We start from the raw sequence: 22804 nt of genomic DNA on the forward strand, positions 1-22804 counted from the left end.
TGAACAGTTTCCAACATTTCTTTTAATAATCTTTTGTATATACAGTTTTTTAAACAAAATTAACACAGCCATCAATATAGTCACAAAATCCTGGGATGTAAATAACTGAATATTACTACTTTAGTAGTATAAGAATTATTTCTGAACTCAGATTTAATGCTGATTTATTGAACAGATGAGATTGTGGTTGATAAAACATGCACTTGTCTGAGAATACAGAACACAGCAGGGTAATGGTGACAGTAATGGTGGTTTTGAACAGTGTATAAGAATGATTAATGAAAGTCAGATTTAGAAAAAGTTATGCACTCAAGTATCAAAAGTAACATTAACCTCCCGTGCCTGTTTAACCTTTAAAATGGTGCATATTCTGCATTGCAGTAACATTTTTCCTTCTCTAGAGAAGTCAAGCTGATCATTCAGAGGTGAAAGTCACTTCTGTTTGGGAATGGCACTCTTTGTGGTTTTGTAATAAAAATTAAGAGTGGTATTAAGAGCATAAAGACAAATTTGTATTGATGTGCAACACTGGAATCTTAAATTTTTGAAACTGCTAATTCAGTGTCCTTGTTGAGAAACTTTCATCTATTTACAGGGACTGATCTTCAGTTCCGACATCACTGACCAAAAAAGGTCCATTTATAGAAAACAGATACTGACTGGAATATAACGGTGTTCCAAAGCTGGCTCAAACTGAAAATATCTGGTCATTTAAAAAGGCACCCCATATGCACTTAGTCCTGTTTGTACAGGATGCTACACCCTTTAGCCATCCTAGACACCACAACCCACATTGCTTTTGTTTACATCCATCAAATTACAGTATGTGTTTTCAGGAAATACAGGGTGAGTGTACAAGTTTAACACAAGGTATAATCAAAATTAAATCAAAAATACAAAACATTGCATTCTAAATATCACAAATGTAAATTTTGTCAAGTGCTGTATCGCTTTTATTATTTTTTATTTATACCTTCATATATTGCACATTCTTGTTTTTTTTTTTATTCAAATGCTGGCTAACATTTCAATATTATTTTTGCTCAGTTAAAAAAAAATTATAATAATTGGGGGTGCCCCTATTAATCATGATTAATATATAACATCATATGATAAACATAACCCCACTTTACCACCAACAACTTACTTTATCCATCTCCTGCTTATTGCTGCCTTTCCTGGGCACAGATGTGTACTGACACCATTTATGGTCTTAACTCTTGTCAAACTCTTAAACCCTTTTTAATTACTCTATCCAGTGTAGATGAAGGCAAATTTAAATGGCCTTAAATTAAACCTGCAATACAATTTAATTCAGTGGTACATAAGAGCTCCATGTGTCTCCAAATAGAACAGGAAACTTATTTTACCCCAAAAGAAGTTTCAGAGTTGGGTGTATGTCTAGCACAATCAAGCCAATCAGTATACACTGAGCCATAAGACAATGCCCTGCTGCACATACTTCAGATTCTCGAGTTCAATCCAACTCTCAATGCACCTACTTACATATTCCCTCAGGTTAAACTGCGGTCCTAAGAACACCATGTTCTCAAACTTACAGGTTTGTTCATTCTTCGTACTACTTTTGGGACAGAAATCAAGTCGAGTCCTGTACTGAAATCACTCCAGGGATAAGACCTAACCTATTTGTCTATTGCATGCGTGGGATGTTGCTACACCCCATGCCGGTGTTACCACACCCTTGTATCTTAACTTGCCGGAGTCGTCCGTAAGTTTGTCCCTCCACCATTATTTCCTGTTTTGTGAGGTCCTGTAGACAGATGGAAGCCCTGCTGGAGGGCATTGGTGGCCGTAGGCTGCAGCAAGCCCACCTGAGCATGTCCAGCAGGCCCTGTCCACTGTGGGTTGGTATAAGGGGCACAGGGGTAGTTATAATGCTGTGAGGTCAAAGAGAGTGAACCTTTCCTTCCAGTACCAGTGTTAGTGGAAACATGACTGCCCATGGAGCTCAGCTGTGGTGCAGAGAACTTGCGAGGGTTTGTCTGGGGAGGGGGGGGTGAGAAAAAAAAAAAAAAAAAAAAGACAAATTCCATATGAATTATCGTATATGAATAAAACCCAAGTTATCAAGGCCATGAAACAAAAACTTCCACACTAGCTAGACACTTATTATAATCATACACACAATAAGTAAAATATCCTATGCCAATCCTTTAGCACTTTACATAGGGACCACCCCACGCTCTTCCTACCTGCAGCCACAAAATCCCCCTTTTGTTGAATATTTAAATCCTACACCTTGCTGTTGCTGTGGCTGTTTATGACCCAATTAGCAACCTGCTACCTTTAACCACAAAGGTAAAGGCATAGCCCATAATCACCCAACAGAGAGACTGCATCACTAGCTTTTCACAGGCAGGCACCTCTGCTGAATGAAGCCCACAGCCCCTCCAGAACGCTCAACAATGAAGCCTGGCATGCCAGACCCACCCCCTTCAAGCCAGCTTTATAGCCCTACCATACAATTAACCATCAAAAGTCAATCCACACTGGCCTGCCTGGTGACTAAAGCTGTGTCTAGCCCCACTGGCACTGTTAATGCATGCTCATTGTGACCAGATCCCTGTGAGTTTTACATGATACATTACCAAGAACCACAATAACAATTACTCTTCACTCATTTGCTCTGTCCTCCTTATGCTTTTCTTATTCACAAAGATTGACTAGACCCTTCAGCTGTTTCTGCCAACTCCTTCACAGCTGCCCTTAGTTTTTGGCCCCTTATGCCAAACCGCACATGTGGTAGACTTGGCTACAAATCCCCTATAACCCTATAAACCAGTCTTTACACATGCCTTCCACCTGGTTTCCCCTCACCTCAGCTTCCAAGATCTACAGCATCCTCAAATTAACTATCAATTGACTTTCAGAGTATAGCACCATGTCTGCCATTGGTGTAGTCAACACAATGCACTCTGGGACCTGTCATTTATTTATTTACTTATTTAACCTGGGTCTGCCAGCAGTTTCCAATCCTGAATTTCACTCAATCTATCAATACTAATAGCCTAAGCACACTCTCAAATGTTCCTCCTGACACACAAACCTCTAGGCATTTGCTGATTATGTCTCCATGTATACCAACCCTGTGACAAACTAACCTTATCATTCCCTCTACACTTGTAATTGGAACATTATAAACTGTCAGTGGGCATCTGATACGAAGCAGTAAGCCAAACTGAACATACCAAGATTTCAACTTCCCTGGTGAACATGATTTATCAATGCTATTAACAGCCTATACCAGGGGTCGGCAACCCGCGGCTCTTTGATCCCTCTGATGTGGCTCAGCTTTTGAAAATAATTACTGAGTATTTAATTAAAATGTATTTTATTTTAATTCGTTCATTTTCAAAATGTAATTCTATGAAGATTATGGCATCTTGTAACATCTAAAATATTTTAATATTTAAAATATTTTGTCGCTCTTAATACACGTCAACTTCCAATGTGCGACACCCGCCAGTGTGCGGTTTCTTGAACTTTTTGACAGCTGACTGCACGCCGCCAGTAAAAGGAAGACGGCACGAAGAGAGGACAGCATTATTGTTTGCTGCCAGTGGAAAATTTAAGTTTGGCGTTTTTTTTCCCCCCATTACTACAGGGACTCAAATAGACATTGAGTATTTTATTTAACCATCAACACAATGTCTTTTTTTCAGCATTAAAAGTGTTTTGTTGCATGCAGAAATGTTACTTAATTTTTCTGCAGTCGTTCATTAATTTAATAAATGTAACACAGCATAGTTTGTTTATACATAGCACAAAGGGAAAAAAATATATTGTTATATGCAGTGTTGTTTCATGTAAAATTTCAAAAGGATTTTGTGGCTCCCAGTGTTTACTGTGTGAAACGGGTCCAAATGGCTTTTTGAGTGGTAAAGGTTGCCGACCCCTGGCCTATACCAATACAGCCTTTAGCCCTACAAAAGTGATATGTCTTAAATTCAAATAAAATTACTGCTCCTTACCTCATGGCTTTGTGGATTTTGTTTTCCACTTTTCTTGACCTGCACCTGGCTCATGGCATCCCGGGCAAAGTTATCTACAAGTTTGTGGAGGTCATCTGTAAATGTGCCTTTGCGAGGAAGATTAATGGTTTGACTTGAACCGTTCTCTGCTTTATTTGTGCTTATATTCCCTAAAATGACAGAAACATTTACAAAAGAACCGTCATTTTTGTGAACACAAAGTACAGAACTGGGGGTAAACCTTTAAATAATAGACTAACGGCTTTATCATATTCTGGATATCATGTATAAAAATGAAATAAACATGGCAAACTACCCATGCTTAGACTAACTGATGTATAAAAACAGATTTGGCGAGTGGCAAATTATAAAAAAAAAAAAACACATCTAACCTTCTGACTGAACATCCTGAACAGTTGTACACTGACAAACTGGAATCTTCCCTGGAACTAGCTGACTGACTAAAGCCTGCCTAGCCTGTGCAATTTCTCCTACAAACACAGGGAAATTTGGTTTTCAAATGGACAGGCTGCGTGTTATAAAAGGTCCTTTTTGAAGGAAAACTTGTTACCTTGTTGCTGGGGACTGCCATGGTTGCTACCACTGCGGCCTGACTTGTTGCCCTTGCCTTTGGTTGGCCTCCGCCGACCTCCTGCAACAGCTACAGCAGAAGGGGCCACCACAGGTGGGTGACCCTTTCCCATACGTGCAAACAACTCCTCAATCTCTTTCTTCTGCTTAGTTTGCAAGGCCTGGATCTCAGACATATGTCTGCGAGAAAAAAATTAAGAGCTACTAAAGTGAAATGATAAAGGAATTATTTACTGAAAATACCTACACACATACATAAAAAGGAAAACACTTTGGTACATTAAACTAAAAATTCTCACCTTTCCCTAAGCTGACAGATCTCTTTTTTAAAAGCTTCATCCTCTGGCTCAGAATCATTATCACTGCTTAAGTAAGACTGAGGGTTGATCTGGCTTGCTGGCAATGTCTGGAGATCCTGACTAGTGTCTGGTCCTTCCATTGCAATTAGAGAAGCATCCTCCATTCCGGAAGGACTAACCATGAAACGGCCCACTTTGATGTCAGAACTAGAGGTCACCTGAAAGCGACCAATTGTAGTAGAAGCAGACATAGCAGGAGGGAAGCATGGAATGCTGGGACTGGGGATTGTCTTCTGCAAGGTTTGGGACTTATGGAGAGTGTTTTCAGGGCTTGAAGTAGATGAGGAAGATAAGGATGCGTTGGAAGATGAAGAAGATGAGGCCACAGACTTGTGGGCTGAAGCACCATCTACAACTTGATCAGCAGTGACAGAAACCTGTAGAGATGAGGAGTAAAAAGTAAGCAATTTTGGTTGTACGCAATTATATCAGTATTATTCCTCTATAATGGAAATATGTGCTACAAAAAAAAGACAATATTTGTTTAAGTTACTTTAAAAAAAAAAAAAAAGACCAAAATATTCTACCTGAAATCTTCCAAGTTTAAATCCTTCACTATCTGGGGTTACTACAGGTTGGGTGTTCTCTGCAGCCATCTGTCCATTAGGAGGTCCAGTCACAGATGTCTAAATATGTATAGGAAAAATAATTTTTAAAATACCTTTAAAAAAAAATTGACCAAAGCAAGAAAACGCTAACTGTCAAAGAAACATGTGCTAACCTGTAGTCTTTGTGTTGCAGAATCAGTCTGAGGAGTTTGTGCAAAAAGAGACGCTGTTCCCGTCTGACTTTGAGAGGCAAAAGAACCAGGAGCATAGTGTCCACTGGAGCTTAGGGACAAACTCGCTGGAGGGATGTGTCCTGCACTGGAAGTCAGGCCTGATGGTGGAGAGCTGATGGTGTTGGGAGGTGAGGAGGTGGGGGGCATATCGCCTGAACCATCTGTGAGAGCTGAAGCGTTTGATAAAGAACCCTGGTCTTGGAAAAGAGAGCGGAGCTTTTTATCCAATGCGTGGATGTCTTCAATACCTGGTGACTTTCCCTGTGTTTCCCCCTCACTCTCTCCACAGAGGCTGGTGGGAGCTACAGGAAGAGGGGTGGGTGTGGAGGAGTGGGCAGGTGCCACCTGTGGGACAGAGGCAGAAAGACCAGGCAGCTGCTCGCTACTAGATGGTGTAATAGCACTGTTGCTCTCAGGCTGATTGTAGGGAGCTGTTGTGGTGGGTAACGAGGGGCGACGCTGACAGACAGTTGGCTCCGATGGAGCAGGGGTAGGAGACATCCTGCCAGTTCTCGAGAGCTGAGCAGAAGAAGGTGGTGAAGTGGAGCCTTGGTTTATTAAAGGGACAGTGACAGTAGTGTTCTGAGTGACCATCTCTGAGCTCTTATATACAGGCTGAGGTGCCTGTCCTCCAGCCTGTGTAGGTAATGCAGAAATTTGGTTGGCGTTGGACATCAGGCTGCTTTGGTCTTGTTGTGTACTGCTAGCTGAGACAGGTTCACACACTGCATGAGATAAAGAGAAATAGTAGATTTCAAACACAAACTGAAATTCATCTTATACACTACAAGTATGATAGTTTTCGTGGCAGCAGGAGAAATGACCTACCTGGCTGGTCATCTCCAAATGTGGGGTGAGCTGAGGGCGGGCCAAAAACTGGCTCCCGCAGTCGTGCTTCAGGCACAGGGCTAACAATGAATCGCCGCCCTGCTGAGTGCACAACCTGTGTAGCCACATTTGGTGGCACACCTGTAAACCAAAAAAAAAAAATTATTTAAAATAAGCGATTCAAGATTGTCACTATATATTTAAATTGAGTCAAATTTTGTGTACCAGGGATATGAGGAGCTGATATCTCAGGAATTTGCTGGTGTAAGTCACTTGTCACCTAAAACGACAAAGGGCATTAATACTTGCATGTATAAAGACAGAAATAATATTGTAACAAAAAGGCTGTCGTACCTGGGGATAGCTGTCTTTAATAGCTTCTCCTTTCTCATCTGCCATATCTATAACCTCTCGCACATGGTCAATGAATGACTCACGCTCACTCTCCAGAATAAAGTCACTCTCAACCTAGAGTAAAACATTATAATTAATTACTAAAAAAATAATTTCTCAGTCACTTCTGATATTAGAGTCGACCGAGACTACCTTTAACTAGAGGAAACAACAGGGAAATAACTACCATGATCTGTGCAATTTCTTCAGGGTTGTCTCCATCCAGATCAAACTTGAATGTCACCATTTTCCTGTTGTGGGTTTCCAACTGGCATTCAGCTACTCTGTCACCAATATTGGAAATCTGAAACATTTAAATCATGTTAATTTCTAAATATATTTGTAGTATTTTTTACTTTTAAATAAAAATCATGACTGCCACTAAGTTTTTGAGTATATTAATAACTACATTTATTTCCCTTTTATCCAAAAACTGAATTATTCTATCACAAGGAATGCACAAATAACTGAAAGACACCTACATTAAGCACAACAAGCTTGGCCTTGGCCATCTTGTCATGGCGTGAGCGGCTGCGGACAGAGCGTCGCTGGTGACGCTTCATAGAGCGAGCTTCATGCTTGCCATCATTTCCATCACTGAGCCCTGATGCTGCATCTGACAGGCCACTAGAAGATAAATCAAAATTCTCCATTCAATTTGTATTTCAATATTTCATTCAATATATCAAATATTCATAATACTGAGTGAAATCTAAAAGGGGTCAGCTATCATTATCCAAATACCATGCAAAGTGATCACTAATGTAGCTTGTAGATACTGTTAACACCAATTTTTCAGGGCTTTTTAAATGCAAAAAAACTCTTAAAAAATTACAAAACACAACCAACCAAACAAAACCCTTTCTTCAGAAACCATACCTCTCTGTAGATGGAGGAACCAGAACTGACTGGCCTTGAGTCTGCTCCGGAGGTAGAGACTCGGACACTGTAAGAGGAGCCTGAAGGAATGCAAGTGTGTGAGTTAATACTGACCTCAGATTTACCGACTCAAAGCTCATTTTACGATGTAAAACAAACTAAGGACACAACTGGTCATTGGTAGCTCAGATGCACAACTATATAAACAAATGCATGGTTTATATATGTTTTATTATATAATGAAAATTTGTTTTTATATGTAGATTATAACTTTTATCCTAAAAGTTGGTGTTGATGCAGATTTGCATTCTGATCAAGCAGAAGCATATTTGACTGTAGTTAAATGAGGAGTTTGATTGAGATGAAAACCCACAGCTACAGCTGTCCTTTGTGTACAAGGCTGCTGCACTTGTTTAAGCCACACTTGCCCTGGTTTACACTGAAAACAAGAATATGCGTATGGGTTATGTAACTACAACACAACAATTGAACATATGTTAAAAGGGCTAAGCTAGACTACATTCATATATTTTACTGCTTTATACACAACTGTCTCAGCTGCCTACTCTCAAAGCTTCAATTAAAGATGGGTAGGGAAAAGTATGGGGTTTACAGTCTATGATTCACACACATAAGCACACACTCCAGTACTTGGCACCTTGTGTACCTGAGAGGCCTGATATAAGAAATAGAGCTGTTCAGCATTTGGAGGTGGAGAGAAAACAGGTGGGCTGAGTTGGCATGCCCAAATCTGACAGCCAGCATGCAGGATAATGGCAAGTGATGCAAACAAGAGAAAAATGAAGTTAATGAATGTTGTGTATGCTGGATTTGGAAGAATGAGAATATTATCGATGTCTTACACTGTGGGAGTATCTGAAAGATTTATCAGAACATTTCTTCAAAGGCATTTGCATTATTTGAAATGGTATTTGATTCTGTCTTAGCAAAATATTCTGTGATGCAGGAGAAATGGAATAAGAGAAAAACCACAGTTTCATGGTCAAACCATGTGTCTCCTATTAGGTTTAGTGAAATTCTTTTTTTTTTTTTTTGGGGGGTGGGGAGTTAAAAACAGTTTATATTTTAGTAAATGTGATACAAATATGTTGCATTATATGTAGGCTCCACCACCACATACAAAGTATTTGGGTAGCACACATTTACTATCAAAACTCATTATGTAAATAATGTAAAGCACAAGTAGATACAAATGTGTTTAAATTAGAGAAACCCCATATATTGAATCTGTTATTCTAAGAGGCACAATAGCTTTTTGCTGTTGCTATGGTAATTACATGCTAGGCAACAAATGCTTCAAAACCAAAGCAAATAATGTCTGTATGTGATACCAGAATAACACAATAATAACCTTTACTTCCTGTAAAGGTTACTGAATGAACAGAATTACAAAGGATGATGAGTAATAAAGGGTGGCCATTTAATCTTTCAGCAATTGTATGAAAATTTAACATGCATATAGGGGAAAGCAAGAGTCTGCATAGAATTAAAATCCAACTCCTATCAGTGTAAGATAAGATGGTGTACCTGTAGTATGTGAGAGCTTTGTAGTGGTGGGGGTTGACTGGAGCTCTGCTGAGAAGCCGTGCCATCTAGTGGAGGCAGTTGGTGCTGCAGGGACATGCCAGGCTGAACAGGAGCTGGCAGAAGACTCTGCAGGCCAGGCTGAAAATACAGGCGAGTCAAATATTCATTAGCGTCAGCGGCTATAGTGTCTTCCTTAAAGAAACCCCTTGTTCAGCTATAAGCTGGACAAAGGAAAGCGCTGCTCAGAGTTTGTCAATAACTTGCTAGGATGTGAAGGGTACCTGCAGGGGAGCAGTGGAAACTGGGATTGAAGACAAAGTACCACTGCTTTGTGCAGGAAAAGCTTGGGCCTGATAGAAGGACAAAGGAAAAAAAGAACCTTTGGTTCACAAATGGTGTCAAAGGTTACAGAAAACAACAGTAGCTAGAAAAAGACTTACCAGGCTGTGTGTGGGGACCCCAGTACTCTGTTGGGGCAGCTGTGGATGGGTATTGTTTACAGTTACAGTGGGCTGTGGCTGCTGTTCAGGCTGAAGAGAATTATAAGGAGTCAAAACAGGTTGACCAGGATGAGACTCTGACAGAACAACAGAGGACTGGGTTTCCGATCCACCAATGGCTAAAGGAGAACAAATGAATAGATCCTTAACACTTCACAGCATCAAAGTGGCAATGTTCAAGTATCACAGAACTACTTGTACAGTGATGCTTACTTGATGCAGGGGCAACAGGTTGCTGCAACTGGTGTTGCTCCCCCTCTGGCTCCTCAGGCTCCAAGGTAACTAGTGCTAGAGTGGGCACAGGGGGATTTGCAGTGGAGGACTGAGGATGAAGGGTCTCACCCTGAGCCTGCCTTCCCTTCTCCTCTTCCTGCTTCCTCTTTTCTTGCTCGTCTCGCACCAGCTGCCTCTGCTCCCTCTTCCTGCAGATCAAAGCCACGCGATCCTTTATAGCCTTGGCAATGGTCTTATGGTCACCTTCACACACATAGCCAGAGTCCACCTGGGGAGGAAATGTAAGGAAGCGTGTGTGTAGAGAGCATGGACCAAAATATAAAAAGGAAGGACCTAACAATTTGGTTGGTTAACAGGAAAGAGGAAAGCTTAGCCAAATGAAAAAGTCTGAATAGCGAAACATCTACAATAAAAGAACTCTGCAGCAGTTTCCACTACCATTTCTTGTGCCACATCCTCTGGGACGTCTTTGTGGAGATCAAAGGAAAACTCAATGGCTTCATTATCCTTGTATTTCCCTTTAAGCTTCTTGACATCCTCAATGCGCAGCCACAGCTTGATGGCCACCAACTCCCCATCATCTTCCTCTGCAAGTTCGACACGAACCCCCGTCTCTTCTTGGAAAAATGCATGGTTTAACAGATCCTTGATGGAATACCTTTTTGGGAGTGAAGAGAGACCCAAATTATTAAGTATAAGAAATTAATGGTTGATACAGTAAGGTGGCAATTTTTTTTCCATTAACAAACCTCTCGTCTTTGTTTTGACGGATGCAACCTTCAATGATTTCCTTGACTTCAGGAATTGCAACTTTATCAAAACTGCCAGGCTTCACTCCCTGTAAAAGTCAAACACAGTAGATGGTAAAATCAAACAGAGTCTACAGAGACAAATACTCAGATTCTTACAGCACCAAGTAAGCCAGGTCAATTTTCTCTATTGCATTATTAGTATAAAGCTGTTGTGCATCATTCCAAGTACTAATGTCTCAGACTGATGCCATCAGTGAAGTTTTTCCTGACCCTACCACCTCTCTAGAAATATACATTATACTGCAACCAAAAAAGTGTCACCATATAAGGAATTTTAAGTCTGTTTGGATATAATCAGGAATTCCTTGTGCAACTTTTGACTATAACTTCTGTCTGTATTAAAATAATGAAAACCTCCCACATATACGTCTGAACATTTTACTGGCAAACAAATATCATTCCAGTCAAAAGTGAAGTTAAAAAAAAAATACCTCAAAGTGTACTGGAAGACACAACTTACCACTCAGGGGAAAAAAGTAAGAAAAATGCCTCAACACAAGGCCAAAAAGGGGAAGATTAAAAGAACGTAGCGAAGAATGCAGGAGGATGAGCACACACTGCTCTCTCCCTCAGGGATGTAGACTTACACTGGTCACTCTGCGATAGATCTGTGCCGCATTCTGGCACTCGGAGTACGGGTACTCAGAAGTAGCCATCTCCAGCATACACATCCCAAAGGCATAGACATCCACTGACTCGTCATACTTCTCTTCATACATCTCAGGCGCCATGAACTCAGGGGTACCTTAAATCAAAAGAACGGTTCAGAACTCTCTCTCTCTCATTGCCCTACTACACCCTCTCCAGTGAAGTGGGGAGAGGAAGTTGGTGTTGAAGATGCCTACTCCAGAAACCTGTGAGAGGAGAGAGAGGTAGAGAGGGGAGAGCAAAAAGGGATAGAAAGCAAAAAAAAAAAAAAAAAAAAAAAAAAAAGAGGAGGGGGGGGGGGACCATTCTCAGTTAGCCTGTTGTGATAAGAAGCCCAAGTTTCTCAGTGTAAGGCCTTTAGGGCAGGACTATGAAAACAAGGCTGGAGTACAGAACCTACTAGAAGGACTGGACTGGCCACAGACCAAAACTTTGTTCACAATTTGAGACTAAAGACTTATTAAAAGTGTTAGGCATTCAAAAACATTTAAACAAGCTGAGACATGGGCAGAGTGAGGTGTTAGCCAAACAGATTACTGGGAAAAGATGATGTGGAGTCAATGATCAGTCTACAGCCCATAAATAATTGCAGGTAAACTACTTTCCCAGCTATGGAAATAAATTGTCAAGATTTCAATTTTTGTTAGCATAACACCCCCAGTTAAAAGACACCTACCTGTCTGATATACCTGTAAGAAAGAGTGGCAAGTTAAAAATCCTACGCAGAGCAGATTCCATAGCTAGTTACTGATTAGTGAGGTTCTGCACACCAGTTTAAACAGTAAGAAAGCTGCCCATTGAAGAAGAACCTCACACAGAAAAACTTCACATATTTGGAATGGATTTGGATTGTAATGTGTCACATTGTACTGATTGACTTACCAGGCCCATTTTCTGCATACTTACTGTCTGTACTGCAGTACAATAAATAATCCTTAAAAGTAGAATAAGGGGAGATCTGAGGTTAGAACCTAAAGGTTCCCAAAACAATAAAAAGGATCCTAGACTATAACCAAGAGGAAGACGAGGAGACACATTAAGGATGTAATCCTTAGACAGTGAAGAAAATAAATAATTAAATAAATGTGTATATATATATATATATATATCAAAACAGAGAACCTGCCCTTAAGAGAACAAATAAATATGTTATTAGCATTAAAACCATGTTTCATTGAAGAAACAGACCACAAATTCTCCAAACCACAGAACAAAAATAATTCAGAACGGTACCTGAAAGCCCAGGGCTCACCTCTACCTTTCGTGCTATCCTTTTGCCATGATCAGATCTGGTTTGCCTGCAGACAAGCCACAATACAACTACGCACATCACGGACAAAAGGAGAGTTAAGGAACGACTTACTCTCTGGGAGTACCTGAAATAAGCGCCTCTTAAAACACTGAGGACAATATGATGACAAAACTGATTTTTGACCTAGGGAAGGGAGAAGAATCCTGAGTTGAAAGAGAGAGAGAGAGCAAGAGAAGCAGGGGCCCTGGTTTGCTGTGGTTTGGGGGCTCGCAGTAATGCTGTGGTCTGCCTTCGCACCACAATATTACATCATATTTTTCAGAAAAAGCAGAGGAAGAGAAAGAAACTTCAAAACAAGACAGACTTTCTTTTCCTTGCTGGAAAACCCACACAGTGAGTGACTCAAAAACACTATGTCATTTTGTGTTGTACAGGACCGTACCTATGACACTTTTGGCAAAAGAAGCTCTTTTGAGGGTGGCAAGGCCTAGGTCTCCAATCTTGACAGATCCAGTAGGGCCAGTAATGAAAATGTTGTCACATTTTAGGTCACGGTGGATGATGGGAGGAGACCTGGTATGAAGGAAGTGCAGCCCCTTCAGAATTTGCCGACACCAACTGCGCAGGACTTTGATCTTCATCTCCTTAAATCGCTTCAAATACCTGCAAGGAAATGCAAGTGTTGCATTAAACAATCCGCATGTAAAATGTCCCCTAAAAGGTAATCAAAATTCAACGGAAATAGCTTATTTTAGGGTACTGTATCATAGATTGAATAAATATTAAACCAAATAATGAAAGTGCTTGCCAACAGTTCCTACAAATGATTTTTATAGATTGTATTGCTAGCGATTGCAGCCCTACAGCACTTACGTTTTTAGGGTTCCAGAGGTCATAAGTTCTGTCACAAGCACAATATACTTCTTCCCCTTGGAAGGGGACTCCCATGAATCATAGAAGCGTACTATGTTGGGGTGTTGCAGACCCTTCAGCATGCCAGCCTCTTCTTTGAAGCGCTGTCTCTCAGACTTGGATAATTTACGATCCTAAAAATTTTAAATAAGAAGATAAATTTTGTAAAGTCCCAAAATTGTTTAAAAGTTGCCAATGACAAAAATGTCCACTCAATAATACCAACAGTAAAATTACAGCATGCTGAAAAAAAGTGTTTTATATAATATGTAAAACCACACTAACCAAAATTGTAAAACAATTACACAGTGTAATTCACAAAAACTGAATTACAGAAATATATCAGATACATATTACAAGCACAAGGATAACAAAAAGCTATAGTTTTATTGCTGACATGAAAATCCATTTGATAAGCTGATAAAACCATCCATCCATCCATTATCTGTAACCGCTTATCCAATTCAGGGTCGCGGGGGGTCCAGAGCCTACCTGGAATCATTGGGCGCAAGGCGGAAACACACCCTGGAGGGGCTGATAAAACCAGTATGGGTTTAAATATTTCCACCAAAATGAGAGGTAACTGAATTTCTTACAAAACAGTAACTTGTGCCTATTTGTTGCAAACTAATCCACACAGTCATTTTTTATTTGCTCAATTCTGAACGGCAAAGACATTCAAACAAAAAGTATGCTCAACACACGAAGTATGACCTACATTCATGCCATGTGGTTACCCACAATTGCTAGAATGAAAACTATCCAGCATTCCAGTCTTCCAAAGGCACTACCCCCAAAACTGATATTCACATTTACCCTATTCATCATTACTTATTTAAACTGGAGCATACACCCCTATCTTTACAAATCTTTACAATACACCCCTATCTTTTACAGATAAAAAGTGTTACTCAACAGGAAAACATCCCAATGCAGGTGGGATGGCACTAGGAGGGCAATGGAGGTGAAGAGCAGGAGGCCATCCTAACCCACTGACCTACTTTTACTCTCAACTCTAAATTCCAAACATCCACAGCTCGTCATGGCCAGCAGGGCCAGCTCAGAGAATGTAGGGCTATTTCCCTTGTGGAACAGCACACAACAAAAGTATTCAAAGCTTCTCAAAACAATGGACCCCTCCAAGGCTTTATCAATATTGGAATAAAGGAAGGATTTGTGTTGCTATACAATTTACTTCTAAATGAAATGTTTCTATATATAAAATCCTGTTTTAAAAAGTAGAACATCTTAAAAAGGTAAATTTGTCAAACAACTCCAACAGGTTATATACGCATTAAATCAGCCATAACATGAACCTGCCTAATACATTATAGGTCTCCTTTGTGATTCCAAAACAACTCTGACCTAACAAGGCATGGATTTCACAAGACCTCTGAAGGTCCACCAAGATGTTAGCAGCAGATTCTTTAAGTCCTGTTAGTTGCAAGGAGGGGCCTTCATGGATTGGATTGGTTTTCCAGCACATCCTTAATCGGATTGAGATCTGGGGATTTTGGAGACCAAGTCAACACCTTGAACTGTTTGTCATGTTTCTTAAGCCATTCCTGAACAAGTTCTGCTGTGCGGCAGAATTTTCCAGATGAAACAGGCCACTGCCATTAAAAATATAGTTGACAAAATGAGTTGTAACTGGTCTGCAACTACATTTTTGTAGCTGGTCCATGTTAAAGTAACATCCACATGAATGCCAGGACCCACGGTTCACAGAACAATATGGTGTTTTTTTTTTCCAAATTACCACTTTGACCTGTCTGTGGCTATGCAGCATGCTACGATACATTACGTGTGCTGACACGTTTTGTTTTATAGCCACCATTCATTTTTAAACAATGTGATACAGTAGCACTTCTGTCATTGCAGCAGCTATGCTAGCCTTGGCTCCTCAAGAATATGCCTTGGACACCCATGACCATATTGCAGGTTATCCTTCTTTCCTTGGACCACTTTTTGTAGGTACTAACCCCAGCATAATAATGTGAACAGTGCAACACACTGCTCATTGTTACTGCAGTGCTGAGAATGATCCACCACACATAAAATACCTTCTCAGTGAGTGAATGTTATGGTTGACTGCTATATAAAAAAAATAATTAGCCCATAAAATAAAAGTGGAACATTTTGATAAAGTTTTAAAATTTGTTTTACATTCTGATGGGACAAAGCATTGCTTAAACATGAATATGTCAAGATATGTCCATGGGGATGTACCCGACAAAGCATATGAACAGTGTTTTTAGTAGTTCAACAAAAGGCAATAATTGTGGAAGGAAAAAGTAAATTTCCATAAAACAAGACAGAAGTGATACCTACCTAAAAACTTTCCTGTGCTGTGACCTATATATTATTTAAACATATCTGTCATGTGATATGAGACTATTGTGGGAAGGGAGTATTCCCATGCTTTGCAGAAGTGGTGCATGCATACTGCCTTCTGGTACAGATACCTGCATTTGCTCAAGTACCTCTGTGGTGCTGTTTTGCACGAAGCAAAACAAACATTTAACAAAAGTAATAGAACCTCTGCAGATAAATCAACTGTCATAAATAAAGAGAAAAATTAAGAATTATGGAAAGGAGTCAGGAACAATGGAGGGGGTAGAACTGATGAGAGTGTGTAAGTAACAGGAGCTTAAGAGAAAAGTGAGAGTAAGACTTGGGGGGGGGGGGTGGACAAAAACTGGTAGAGAGTGTGAAAGAGATACTGCAGCTTTTGTTTCAGCAGGTTCCTGAGCTAGCTAAACCTAAGGGCTGTTTGCAGCAGAGATGAAGCTCACGTGATCACAGCCCATGCCCTGCCATCTCTCGGCAGCAGCAACAGCAGAGAAGGTGGGGGTGGAGAGGGCAGAGGCAAGCCTCAGCAGGCCTCATAGCTGCTCCTCAAACAGAAGATTACACATTCTTTGGCAGGAAATCTGACCCACTTTTTCAAAAATGAACTAGTGTGTTGCAGCCACATTCACAGAGTGAAATTTCTCACAAGTGCCTAGTTCATTTCCTCTGTTAACCCCGCTAAAACAGGAAACAGGATGTCAATAAAGGCAAATAGACTTAAGGGATGTGGGTCATAAACCAGTGTTTTTCTGACAGATACATTTTATTTCTGCCCATGTGGCCTGGCAGTGTCACTTAGAGCCACATTCAGCATTAACAAAGACACAACAGCTGGGTTTATTCAATTTTCCCACTGCAACTTAAGCATATAAACCAAATCAAGAAACAATCAATCATGAATGCATTTTTATGACTGTCATATAATAACAGGTTTTAAAATGTATCCCCACTATACATCTTACTTCCTTAGCAGTCAGCCAAACAACACAAATCTAATTCTGGTTTGTAAGAAGTTGCTAATGCACATAACATTTAGGGCTGTCCCGAATACCATTTTTAGGGCTTTGGGGGCCCCCCTTTAATAATTCAGCGAATATTCAAAGTTTTTCTCTCTCTCTGTGTGTGTGTGTGTGGGAGGGGTTATTGTGGGACTTTTATGTTCACAAGACTGAATACAGGTGGAGGTCTTTATTATATACACACACCGCTGTACAGCCTGAATACAGGTGGAGTGGAATGTTGCCTTAAATACATACATACCCAATAAACGAATATCCGAACAACCAAATATTCAGGGCCAGCCCTAATAGCATGAAGTAAACAACCCTAAAGTTCATTTATTTTTTAAAATAGAGATTAGGGCCTGGCTGATACTGTTTTAATAGGGCTAAAACTCCAATGCCTGATTTTACCTGCTGATAATGTGTGCAATGATTCACATAAAACATTTAGGATGCAGTCATGTCAGCAGCTCTAATAAAAGAAAAAAAAATTCTAAGGCTCGCTCTCATTAAAATTAAACAGAAATTAAAAGCCTTTATTGAATATCAGTAATTCTCAGGAGAAAAGAAACATCATCTTACCTGTAATTCACACCACGCCACCTCCACAGTAGTCTCAGTATCCAGTCCTTTATAGACAGTCTTGAATGAACCACGTCCAATCTCAATATCAAACTTCAAAAATCGACCATCAGGTGAGGTGCCAACAGCCTTCGTCTCAACCTCTTCAATGTCCTCTTGTTCCTTTTTCTCTGCCTCACGCTGTTGCTCTGCCTCCACTCGAGCCTTCTCCTTGTTTGCCTCATCTTCCTCCTTTTCACATTTTGCACCTATGTTACTCGATGCCAGCCCCAATGCCTCATTGCAGGACCCCAGGGTAGGTATCTGTGGTGTTGGAGCATTACAACCCAACAATGGCACAGGTCTCCTTTCTGCAATGACCTCTTCATGGATGCCATCACTTCCACCATCTCCCTTTACCAACACTGGTCCATCAGCCACAACAAGCTCAACTGAGGCAGGGGTTTTGGTACCTTCAGCCCCATGTTCGGTAGAGACTGTTGAGCAGTCTGGTGGTGAGCCCAGTAGGCAAACTTTGCTGGGAAGATCCAAAGCAGTAGCGTTGGAGTCACAAATAACACTGCGACGAAAAAAACGGTGTTCGCCTTTCAACTGATCTCGCTCCATAGTGTGATGGCGCCGACGGACTTCAGGACCAATACGCTCACCCAAGAGTGAGTCTGAGCCAGAGCCATTGGGGTTTTTTGAAGGGGGTGACAGGAACTTGACCATTTTGTCTCTGAGTCTTTCAGACATATCTTCACCCACGCAGAGTGAGCAGGTATTCAATGACTATATCACATTCGTACACCCACACAACGATAATGAAAAAAGACTGAAGGACCTCTGTGCTACTCTCTTTTCTTTTCTGGAGGTAGACAATTCAGATTATTCTCCCTCCTGAAGAGTAATTCAGATGAAGTCAATACTCTTACAAACTAAAAGGTTTGAGGAACGCACAGGAAAGTTACTGGGAAAGAAATGGTGTGGGACCAGCTTATAGTCAAGCACAGACTGATAAAGCTCAAGGCCTTTCAAACTTAGGTCATCCATTGTTGGTGGAAGTGATGGCAGAAATCACTCAACATGAGGGGTGACTCAAGATTGCTGGCCAACGGTCAGCTGTAAAACTTGATGATTTCCTTGAGTCTTACAAGGTGCCAAGGAGGATCTGAGCTTCCATTTCACTGCAATAAAGGCAAACTATACTTTAATCTAAGGTTCAAGATAGACAAAGAAGTTTTTGCATGAATAAAAATTATTGTACATTTTGATAACACAAGAGAAAACAACAGTCTACTTTGATGAACATTTAAATACATAAATCACAATCAACAGGCAAGCTGATATCCTACAAAATTTTGTATTAGAGTGAAGGAAAAAATTCTTAATGTTTCTCAGTGTTGCCAATTTAAAGCAACTTATCTATAAACAGAGACATCCGTTGTAAAAGAACCTGTCATCATAAAACGTTACCATGAATTATAGGATGGCAAAGGTCAACAAAGGGACTTCTCAAATAAACCACGTGAATGAGCTTATTTGTGTCTGCAGACATGTTCTGCCAGAAGATTTAAAGGCTTAGTATTTAGTGCAACCATGGTCACATTCTACCTGTTATAAGATGTTATTCCTACAACAAATCTCCCTTGGTAACTTAAATGTAACTTTATACTTTTGTCTTAATTCAGCATGCAGGGATTTTTAAAAAATGCAATTAGCCCCAGTCTCTATCTTTACGCATATTTTTACTAAATGCCTGCAGCTCAAAAGCCCCGCCCCCTAAGTTGAGAGAACTTATTAGATTTATGATGTCAAAAAACCCGGCTTTGACCGTTTAGACTGTCCCGTGTACACTTGGGTTTCAAAGAGGAAATGCTCAGCAATCGGGCAGATTTATTTTAATTGTCCTAGCGTATAACGTAACACCACACGGACATGTCAAAACGTTTTCCTTGCATTTTTTAACAAAGGAAGCACTCTATATGCGCCATATATGTGTTAAAACACTGTTATGTCTCGTACAATATGCAAATAACGTTATATTGCTGCCACGTAGCCTTCTTTCATTCAATACAAAATGTATAGGTAATAATCGCAAATAACGCATTTTCTTATGATTAACTGCGCAGTAGATTTATGTTTTAACATGTGGTGACTAAACAAATGTAACGTAGAGACGTTGCCGTTAAGGTAGCTGTTTAGCTAACAGCTTCCTTTGAATAGCAAACATTATACGCGTACTATCCCTCGGCCTTTCTGAATATATTAAATTACTCCAGATTAGCTGAACGTGCTACTGCTAGCTAACGTTAGCCATCTTGGCCTGAATTCACAAGTTTGCTTCCTTTTTCGCCAGCGGCTTATGCGAATTTCCAATTCCACCTTAAATGAGGCAGGCGCCAAATTGTAACTGTGGCACTTCTTAAGGTGGACCGGGAAATTAGTATAAGACGCTAGCGAATAGGAAGCAGACTAGCGCTTTCAAGAGCAATAATCTAGCTACATCGAATTCAGATCAGTCAACATTACTAAGGTAACGGTTTAATAGGAGTGACAGAGTCACACAGCTTCAGAGAAACGCTGGAAAGACGGGATTTTCCTTGTGAGACTCACCGTCGTCATCTTGAATTCTCTCCTTATTCTGATAAGACGCGGGATCCGTCATAAATCCTTCGGCCTAACTCATTCAGCGGAGATACTCAAACGCAGGACGGGTTCCAGTCCTTTAATCCGTACAAAGAATTGGGCTTATTTTTATTCCTGAATACCGTTTCAGTGACCGAAGGCGAAACTGAGGGACTCCGCTCCGTCGGCTCAGCACCAACCGCCGCCGACAGACAAAGTTCGAATACTAGCACGCGCTCCTTCCGCGCTCACGGCCGCTCTCGCGAGAATGCGCGGCTCCTTTTGTTGTGTGGCTGCTTTACCTTCTTACCTTAATCTACAGATAAAAACACTTCGCACCTGGAAGAGACACGTTAGGACCCCGAAAAGAATGAAAAAACCCTCACTTCAGCGCGAAGCCGCAATTGCTACTTATTGCAAACGATGCCACTATCCTTCAGTCCATAATTTACCGGGCTCCTTCCCGAGGATTTATGTCCCTATAACAGCCATTTTATAGCATTTCCATCTCACTATAACCTCGCAAGTGCCTCAGAACTGCACACAGCTTTCACAAATCCAACATGCACTCTCCTCCACCTCTAGTCCAGACAGCCCAAATAAAACTACAATAACCTCGGCCTCGGCGCCCCCTCCCGGTGAGGCCAGCCTCCTGCCTTCATACTGTAACTCCATCTGGCCTTTACTCTATAATTACTTTAAAATATCTAGATAAGGAAAAAAACACGCCTTTATATTTTCTATACGCCTTAATATTTACATTATTAATCAATTTTAAATGTTAAAATAGTTGTTACATTCTGGTTTCTTTAGTTTAATATCTTATTTGACTACCTTATATTCTTTCTGTTCTGTCCACTCTATCCACTGTTTGATATAATAATCATCATAATATAATAATAATAAGAAAAAGAAGATAAATAATTAATTCATCCATTCATTCACCATTTGTAACCACTTCATGCTGATCGTGGTGAATCCAGAGCCTACTCTGAATAATTTTGTGGCTGCCGTTATTAGGATTATTAATAATAATATTAATAATAATAATAATAAACCTTCTAAAAACCTGACCTTGTTATGCCTTTACATTATATTCACTTATGAATTATTTTCTTCTGTATTATTTTATCATGTCTGCTTTTTATTTAGGCTATTGCACTAGTTACACATCCCTTGAATTTGTATTACTTTTTCTTCCTGTTAAGACGCCCCGAATATGCAGTTTTTACTCACAAGACCGTGCACAGGATTAACTTTTCAAATATGTTGTAGGATAAACCAAAAATAATGGATTATGCAGGGGCCTGGAGGTTGTGGGTTCGATTCCCGCTCCGGGTGACTGTCTGTGAGGAGTTGGTGTGTTCTCCCCGTGTCCGCGTGGGTTTCCTCCGGGTGCTCCGGTTTCACAGTCCAAAAACACACGTTGGTAGATGGATTGGCGACTCAAAAGTGTCCGTAGGTGTGAGTGAATGTGTCTGTGTTGCCCTGTGAAGGACTGACGCCCCCTCCAGGATGTATTCCCGCCTTGTGCCCAATGATTCCAGGTAGGCTCTGGACCCACCGAGACCCTGAATTGGATAAGCGGTTACAGATAATGAATGAATGAATGAATGGGTGTGTATGTCATACCAAACACTACTTTAATGTTCTGATAAAAAGCCTGTATATTTAACTTCCGATATAAGTACAGGTATATCTGCACAAGTTTGTGTGTAGTTAATTTTTTTTTTTGAAAGTGATCCTAGATCCCTAGTTTTGTTGTATTTTAGAGAAATTAATGGAACTCATGAAGGGGCCTTCCTCAATGTTGGGGCAAAATGTTATAATCTGTGAGCTACTACGGTTAGTACAGTTAACCCCCTAAAACACATTATCTGTTAATCTAAGTGACATTTTTGGGTATAAAAAATCTCTTATTTCCTTAAAAGTGACTTAGATGCGACTCCTCACTTTCACCTTCATTAGATAGCTTATATACTCGCCCCCAACCCACCTGATCTCCTGAACCTAAAATTAGCTTACCTTGAAAGCTAACAGTATTGGTTTCTTAGGCTTGTGATGTAAGAAACCATATTTGCATATTTGAGATTATTTTGGCTACATGCAGTCTGCAGTGGACTCAACCATGGCATTAACTGCTTGCTCCTGATACATATTGTAGCACATAAGCAACATTTACATGTTAAAAACCTGATTCTCACTGAAGGGGTGTCTTTAAGTGTTAATAATGTCCATTTACATTGAGGCTAATCCCACTAAAACAATACAATAAACCTTCGCTAGGCCAGTAAAGGCGTTCCAAAAACCTTCACAAAAATAAAAACATACCAGTCTATCTGTCTTGTGCCTTTTACCAAAGAACAATTAAAATATCATCTAATTAATCACTATTTAAGCTCAAGGCCATTTGGAACATATTGCACCTTTTCCGCAAGCGCCTCGCATCTGTGAGCCCTCTTTTCTCCAGCATGGCGCTCAGAGCTCCGCGGACACGAGCATCGGGAGCGCGCAGAGCTGCGTGGGCGTGACG

General features: G+C 40.4%; 1 protein-coding gene across 3 annotated transcripts; it reads right to left on the bottom strand.

Moving 5' to 3' along the window:
• Window positions 1–99: 99 nt before the first annotated feature.
• wnk1a (WNK lysine deficient protein kinase 1a) lies at window positions 100–22620 on the bottom strand. 3 transcript variants are annotated; one of them, XM_066649816.1, is made up of 24 exons: window positions 22603–22620; window positions 17665–18830; window positions 13691–13863; window positions 13260–13480; window positions 11505–11662; window positions 10855–10943; window positions 10544–10763; window positions 10085–10373; window positions 9812–9990; window positions 9653–9721; window positions 9372–9509; window positions 7824–7903; window positions 7427–7571; window positions 7132–7248; window positions 6906–7019; window positions 6777–6831; window positions 6552–6692; window positions 5664–6448; window positions 5470–5568; window positions 4883–5319; window positions 4564–4763; window positions 4385–4483; window positions 3993–4162; window positions 100–2003 (listed from the first exon to the last, which is right to left on the bottom strand). In XM_066649816.1, the coding sequence occupies exons 2-24, from the start codon at window positions 18397–18399 to the stop codon at window positions 1710–1712; spliced, it is 5007 nt and encodes a 1668-aa protein (XP_066505913.1). In that variant the 5' UTR covers window positions 18400–18830; window positions 22603–22620; the 3' UTR covers window positions 100–1709. The 3 variants fall into 3 exon arrangements, with proteins under 3 accessions (XP_066505913.1, XP_066505912.1, XP_066505914.1); XM_066649815.1 differs by lacking the exon at window positions 22603–22620 and adding an exon at window positions 20260–20844; XM_066649817.1 differs by lacking the exons at window positions 4385–4483; window positions 22603–22620 and adding an exon at window positions 20260–20844.
• Window positions 22621–22804: the final 184 nt, after the last annotated feature.

This window comes from Hoplias malabaricus, chromosome 17, assembly GCF_029633855.1.
Source record: "Hoplias malabaricus isolate fHopMal1 chromosome 17, fHopMal1.hap1, whole genome shotgun sequence".
Taxonomy (NCBI): Eukaryota; Metazoa; Chordata; class Actinopteri; order Characiformes; family Erythrinidae; genus Hoplias; species Hoplias malabaricus.

Coding starts and splice junctions, on each gene's coding strand:
- wnk1a (XM_066649816.1), bottom strand. CDS start 18,399: ATGTCTGAAAGACTCAGAGACAAAATGGTCAAGTTCCTGTCACCCCCT. Junction 13,481..13,690: donor ACCTCTGGAACCCTAAAAAC/GTAAGTGCTGTA, acceptor ATTTCCTTGCAG/GTATTTGAAGCGATTTAAGG. Junction 5,569..5,663: donor CTGCAACACAAAGACTACAG/GTTAGCACATGT, acceptor ATACATATTTAG/ACATCTGTGACTGGACCTCC.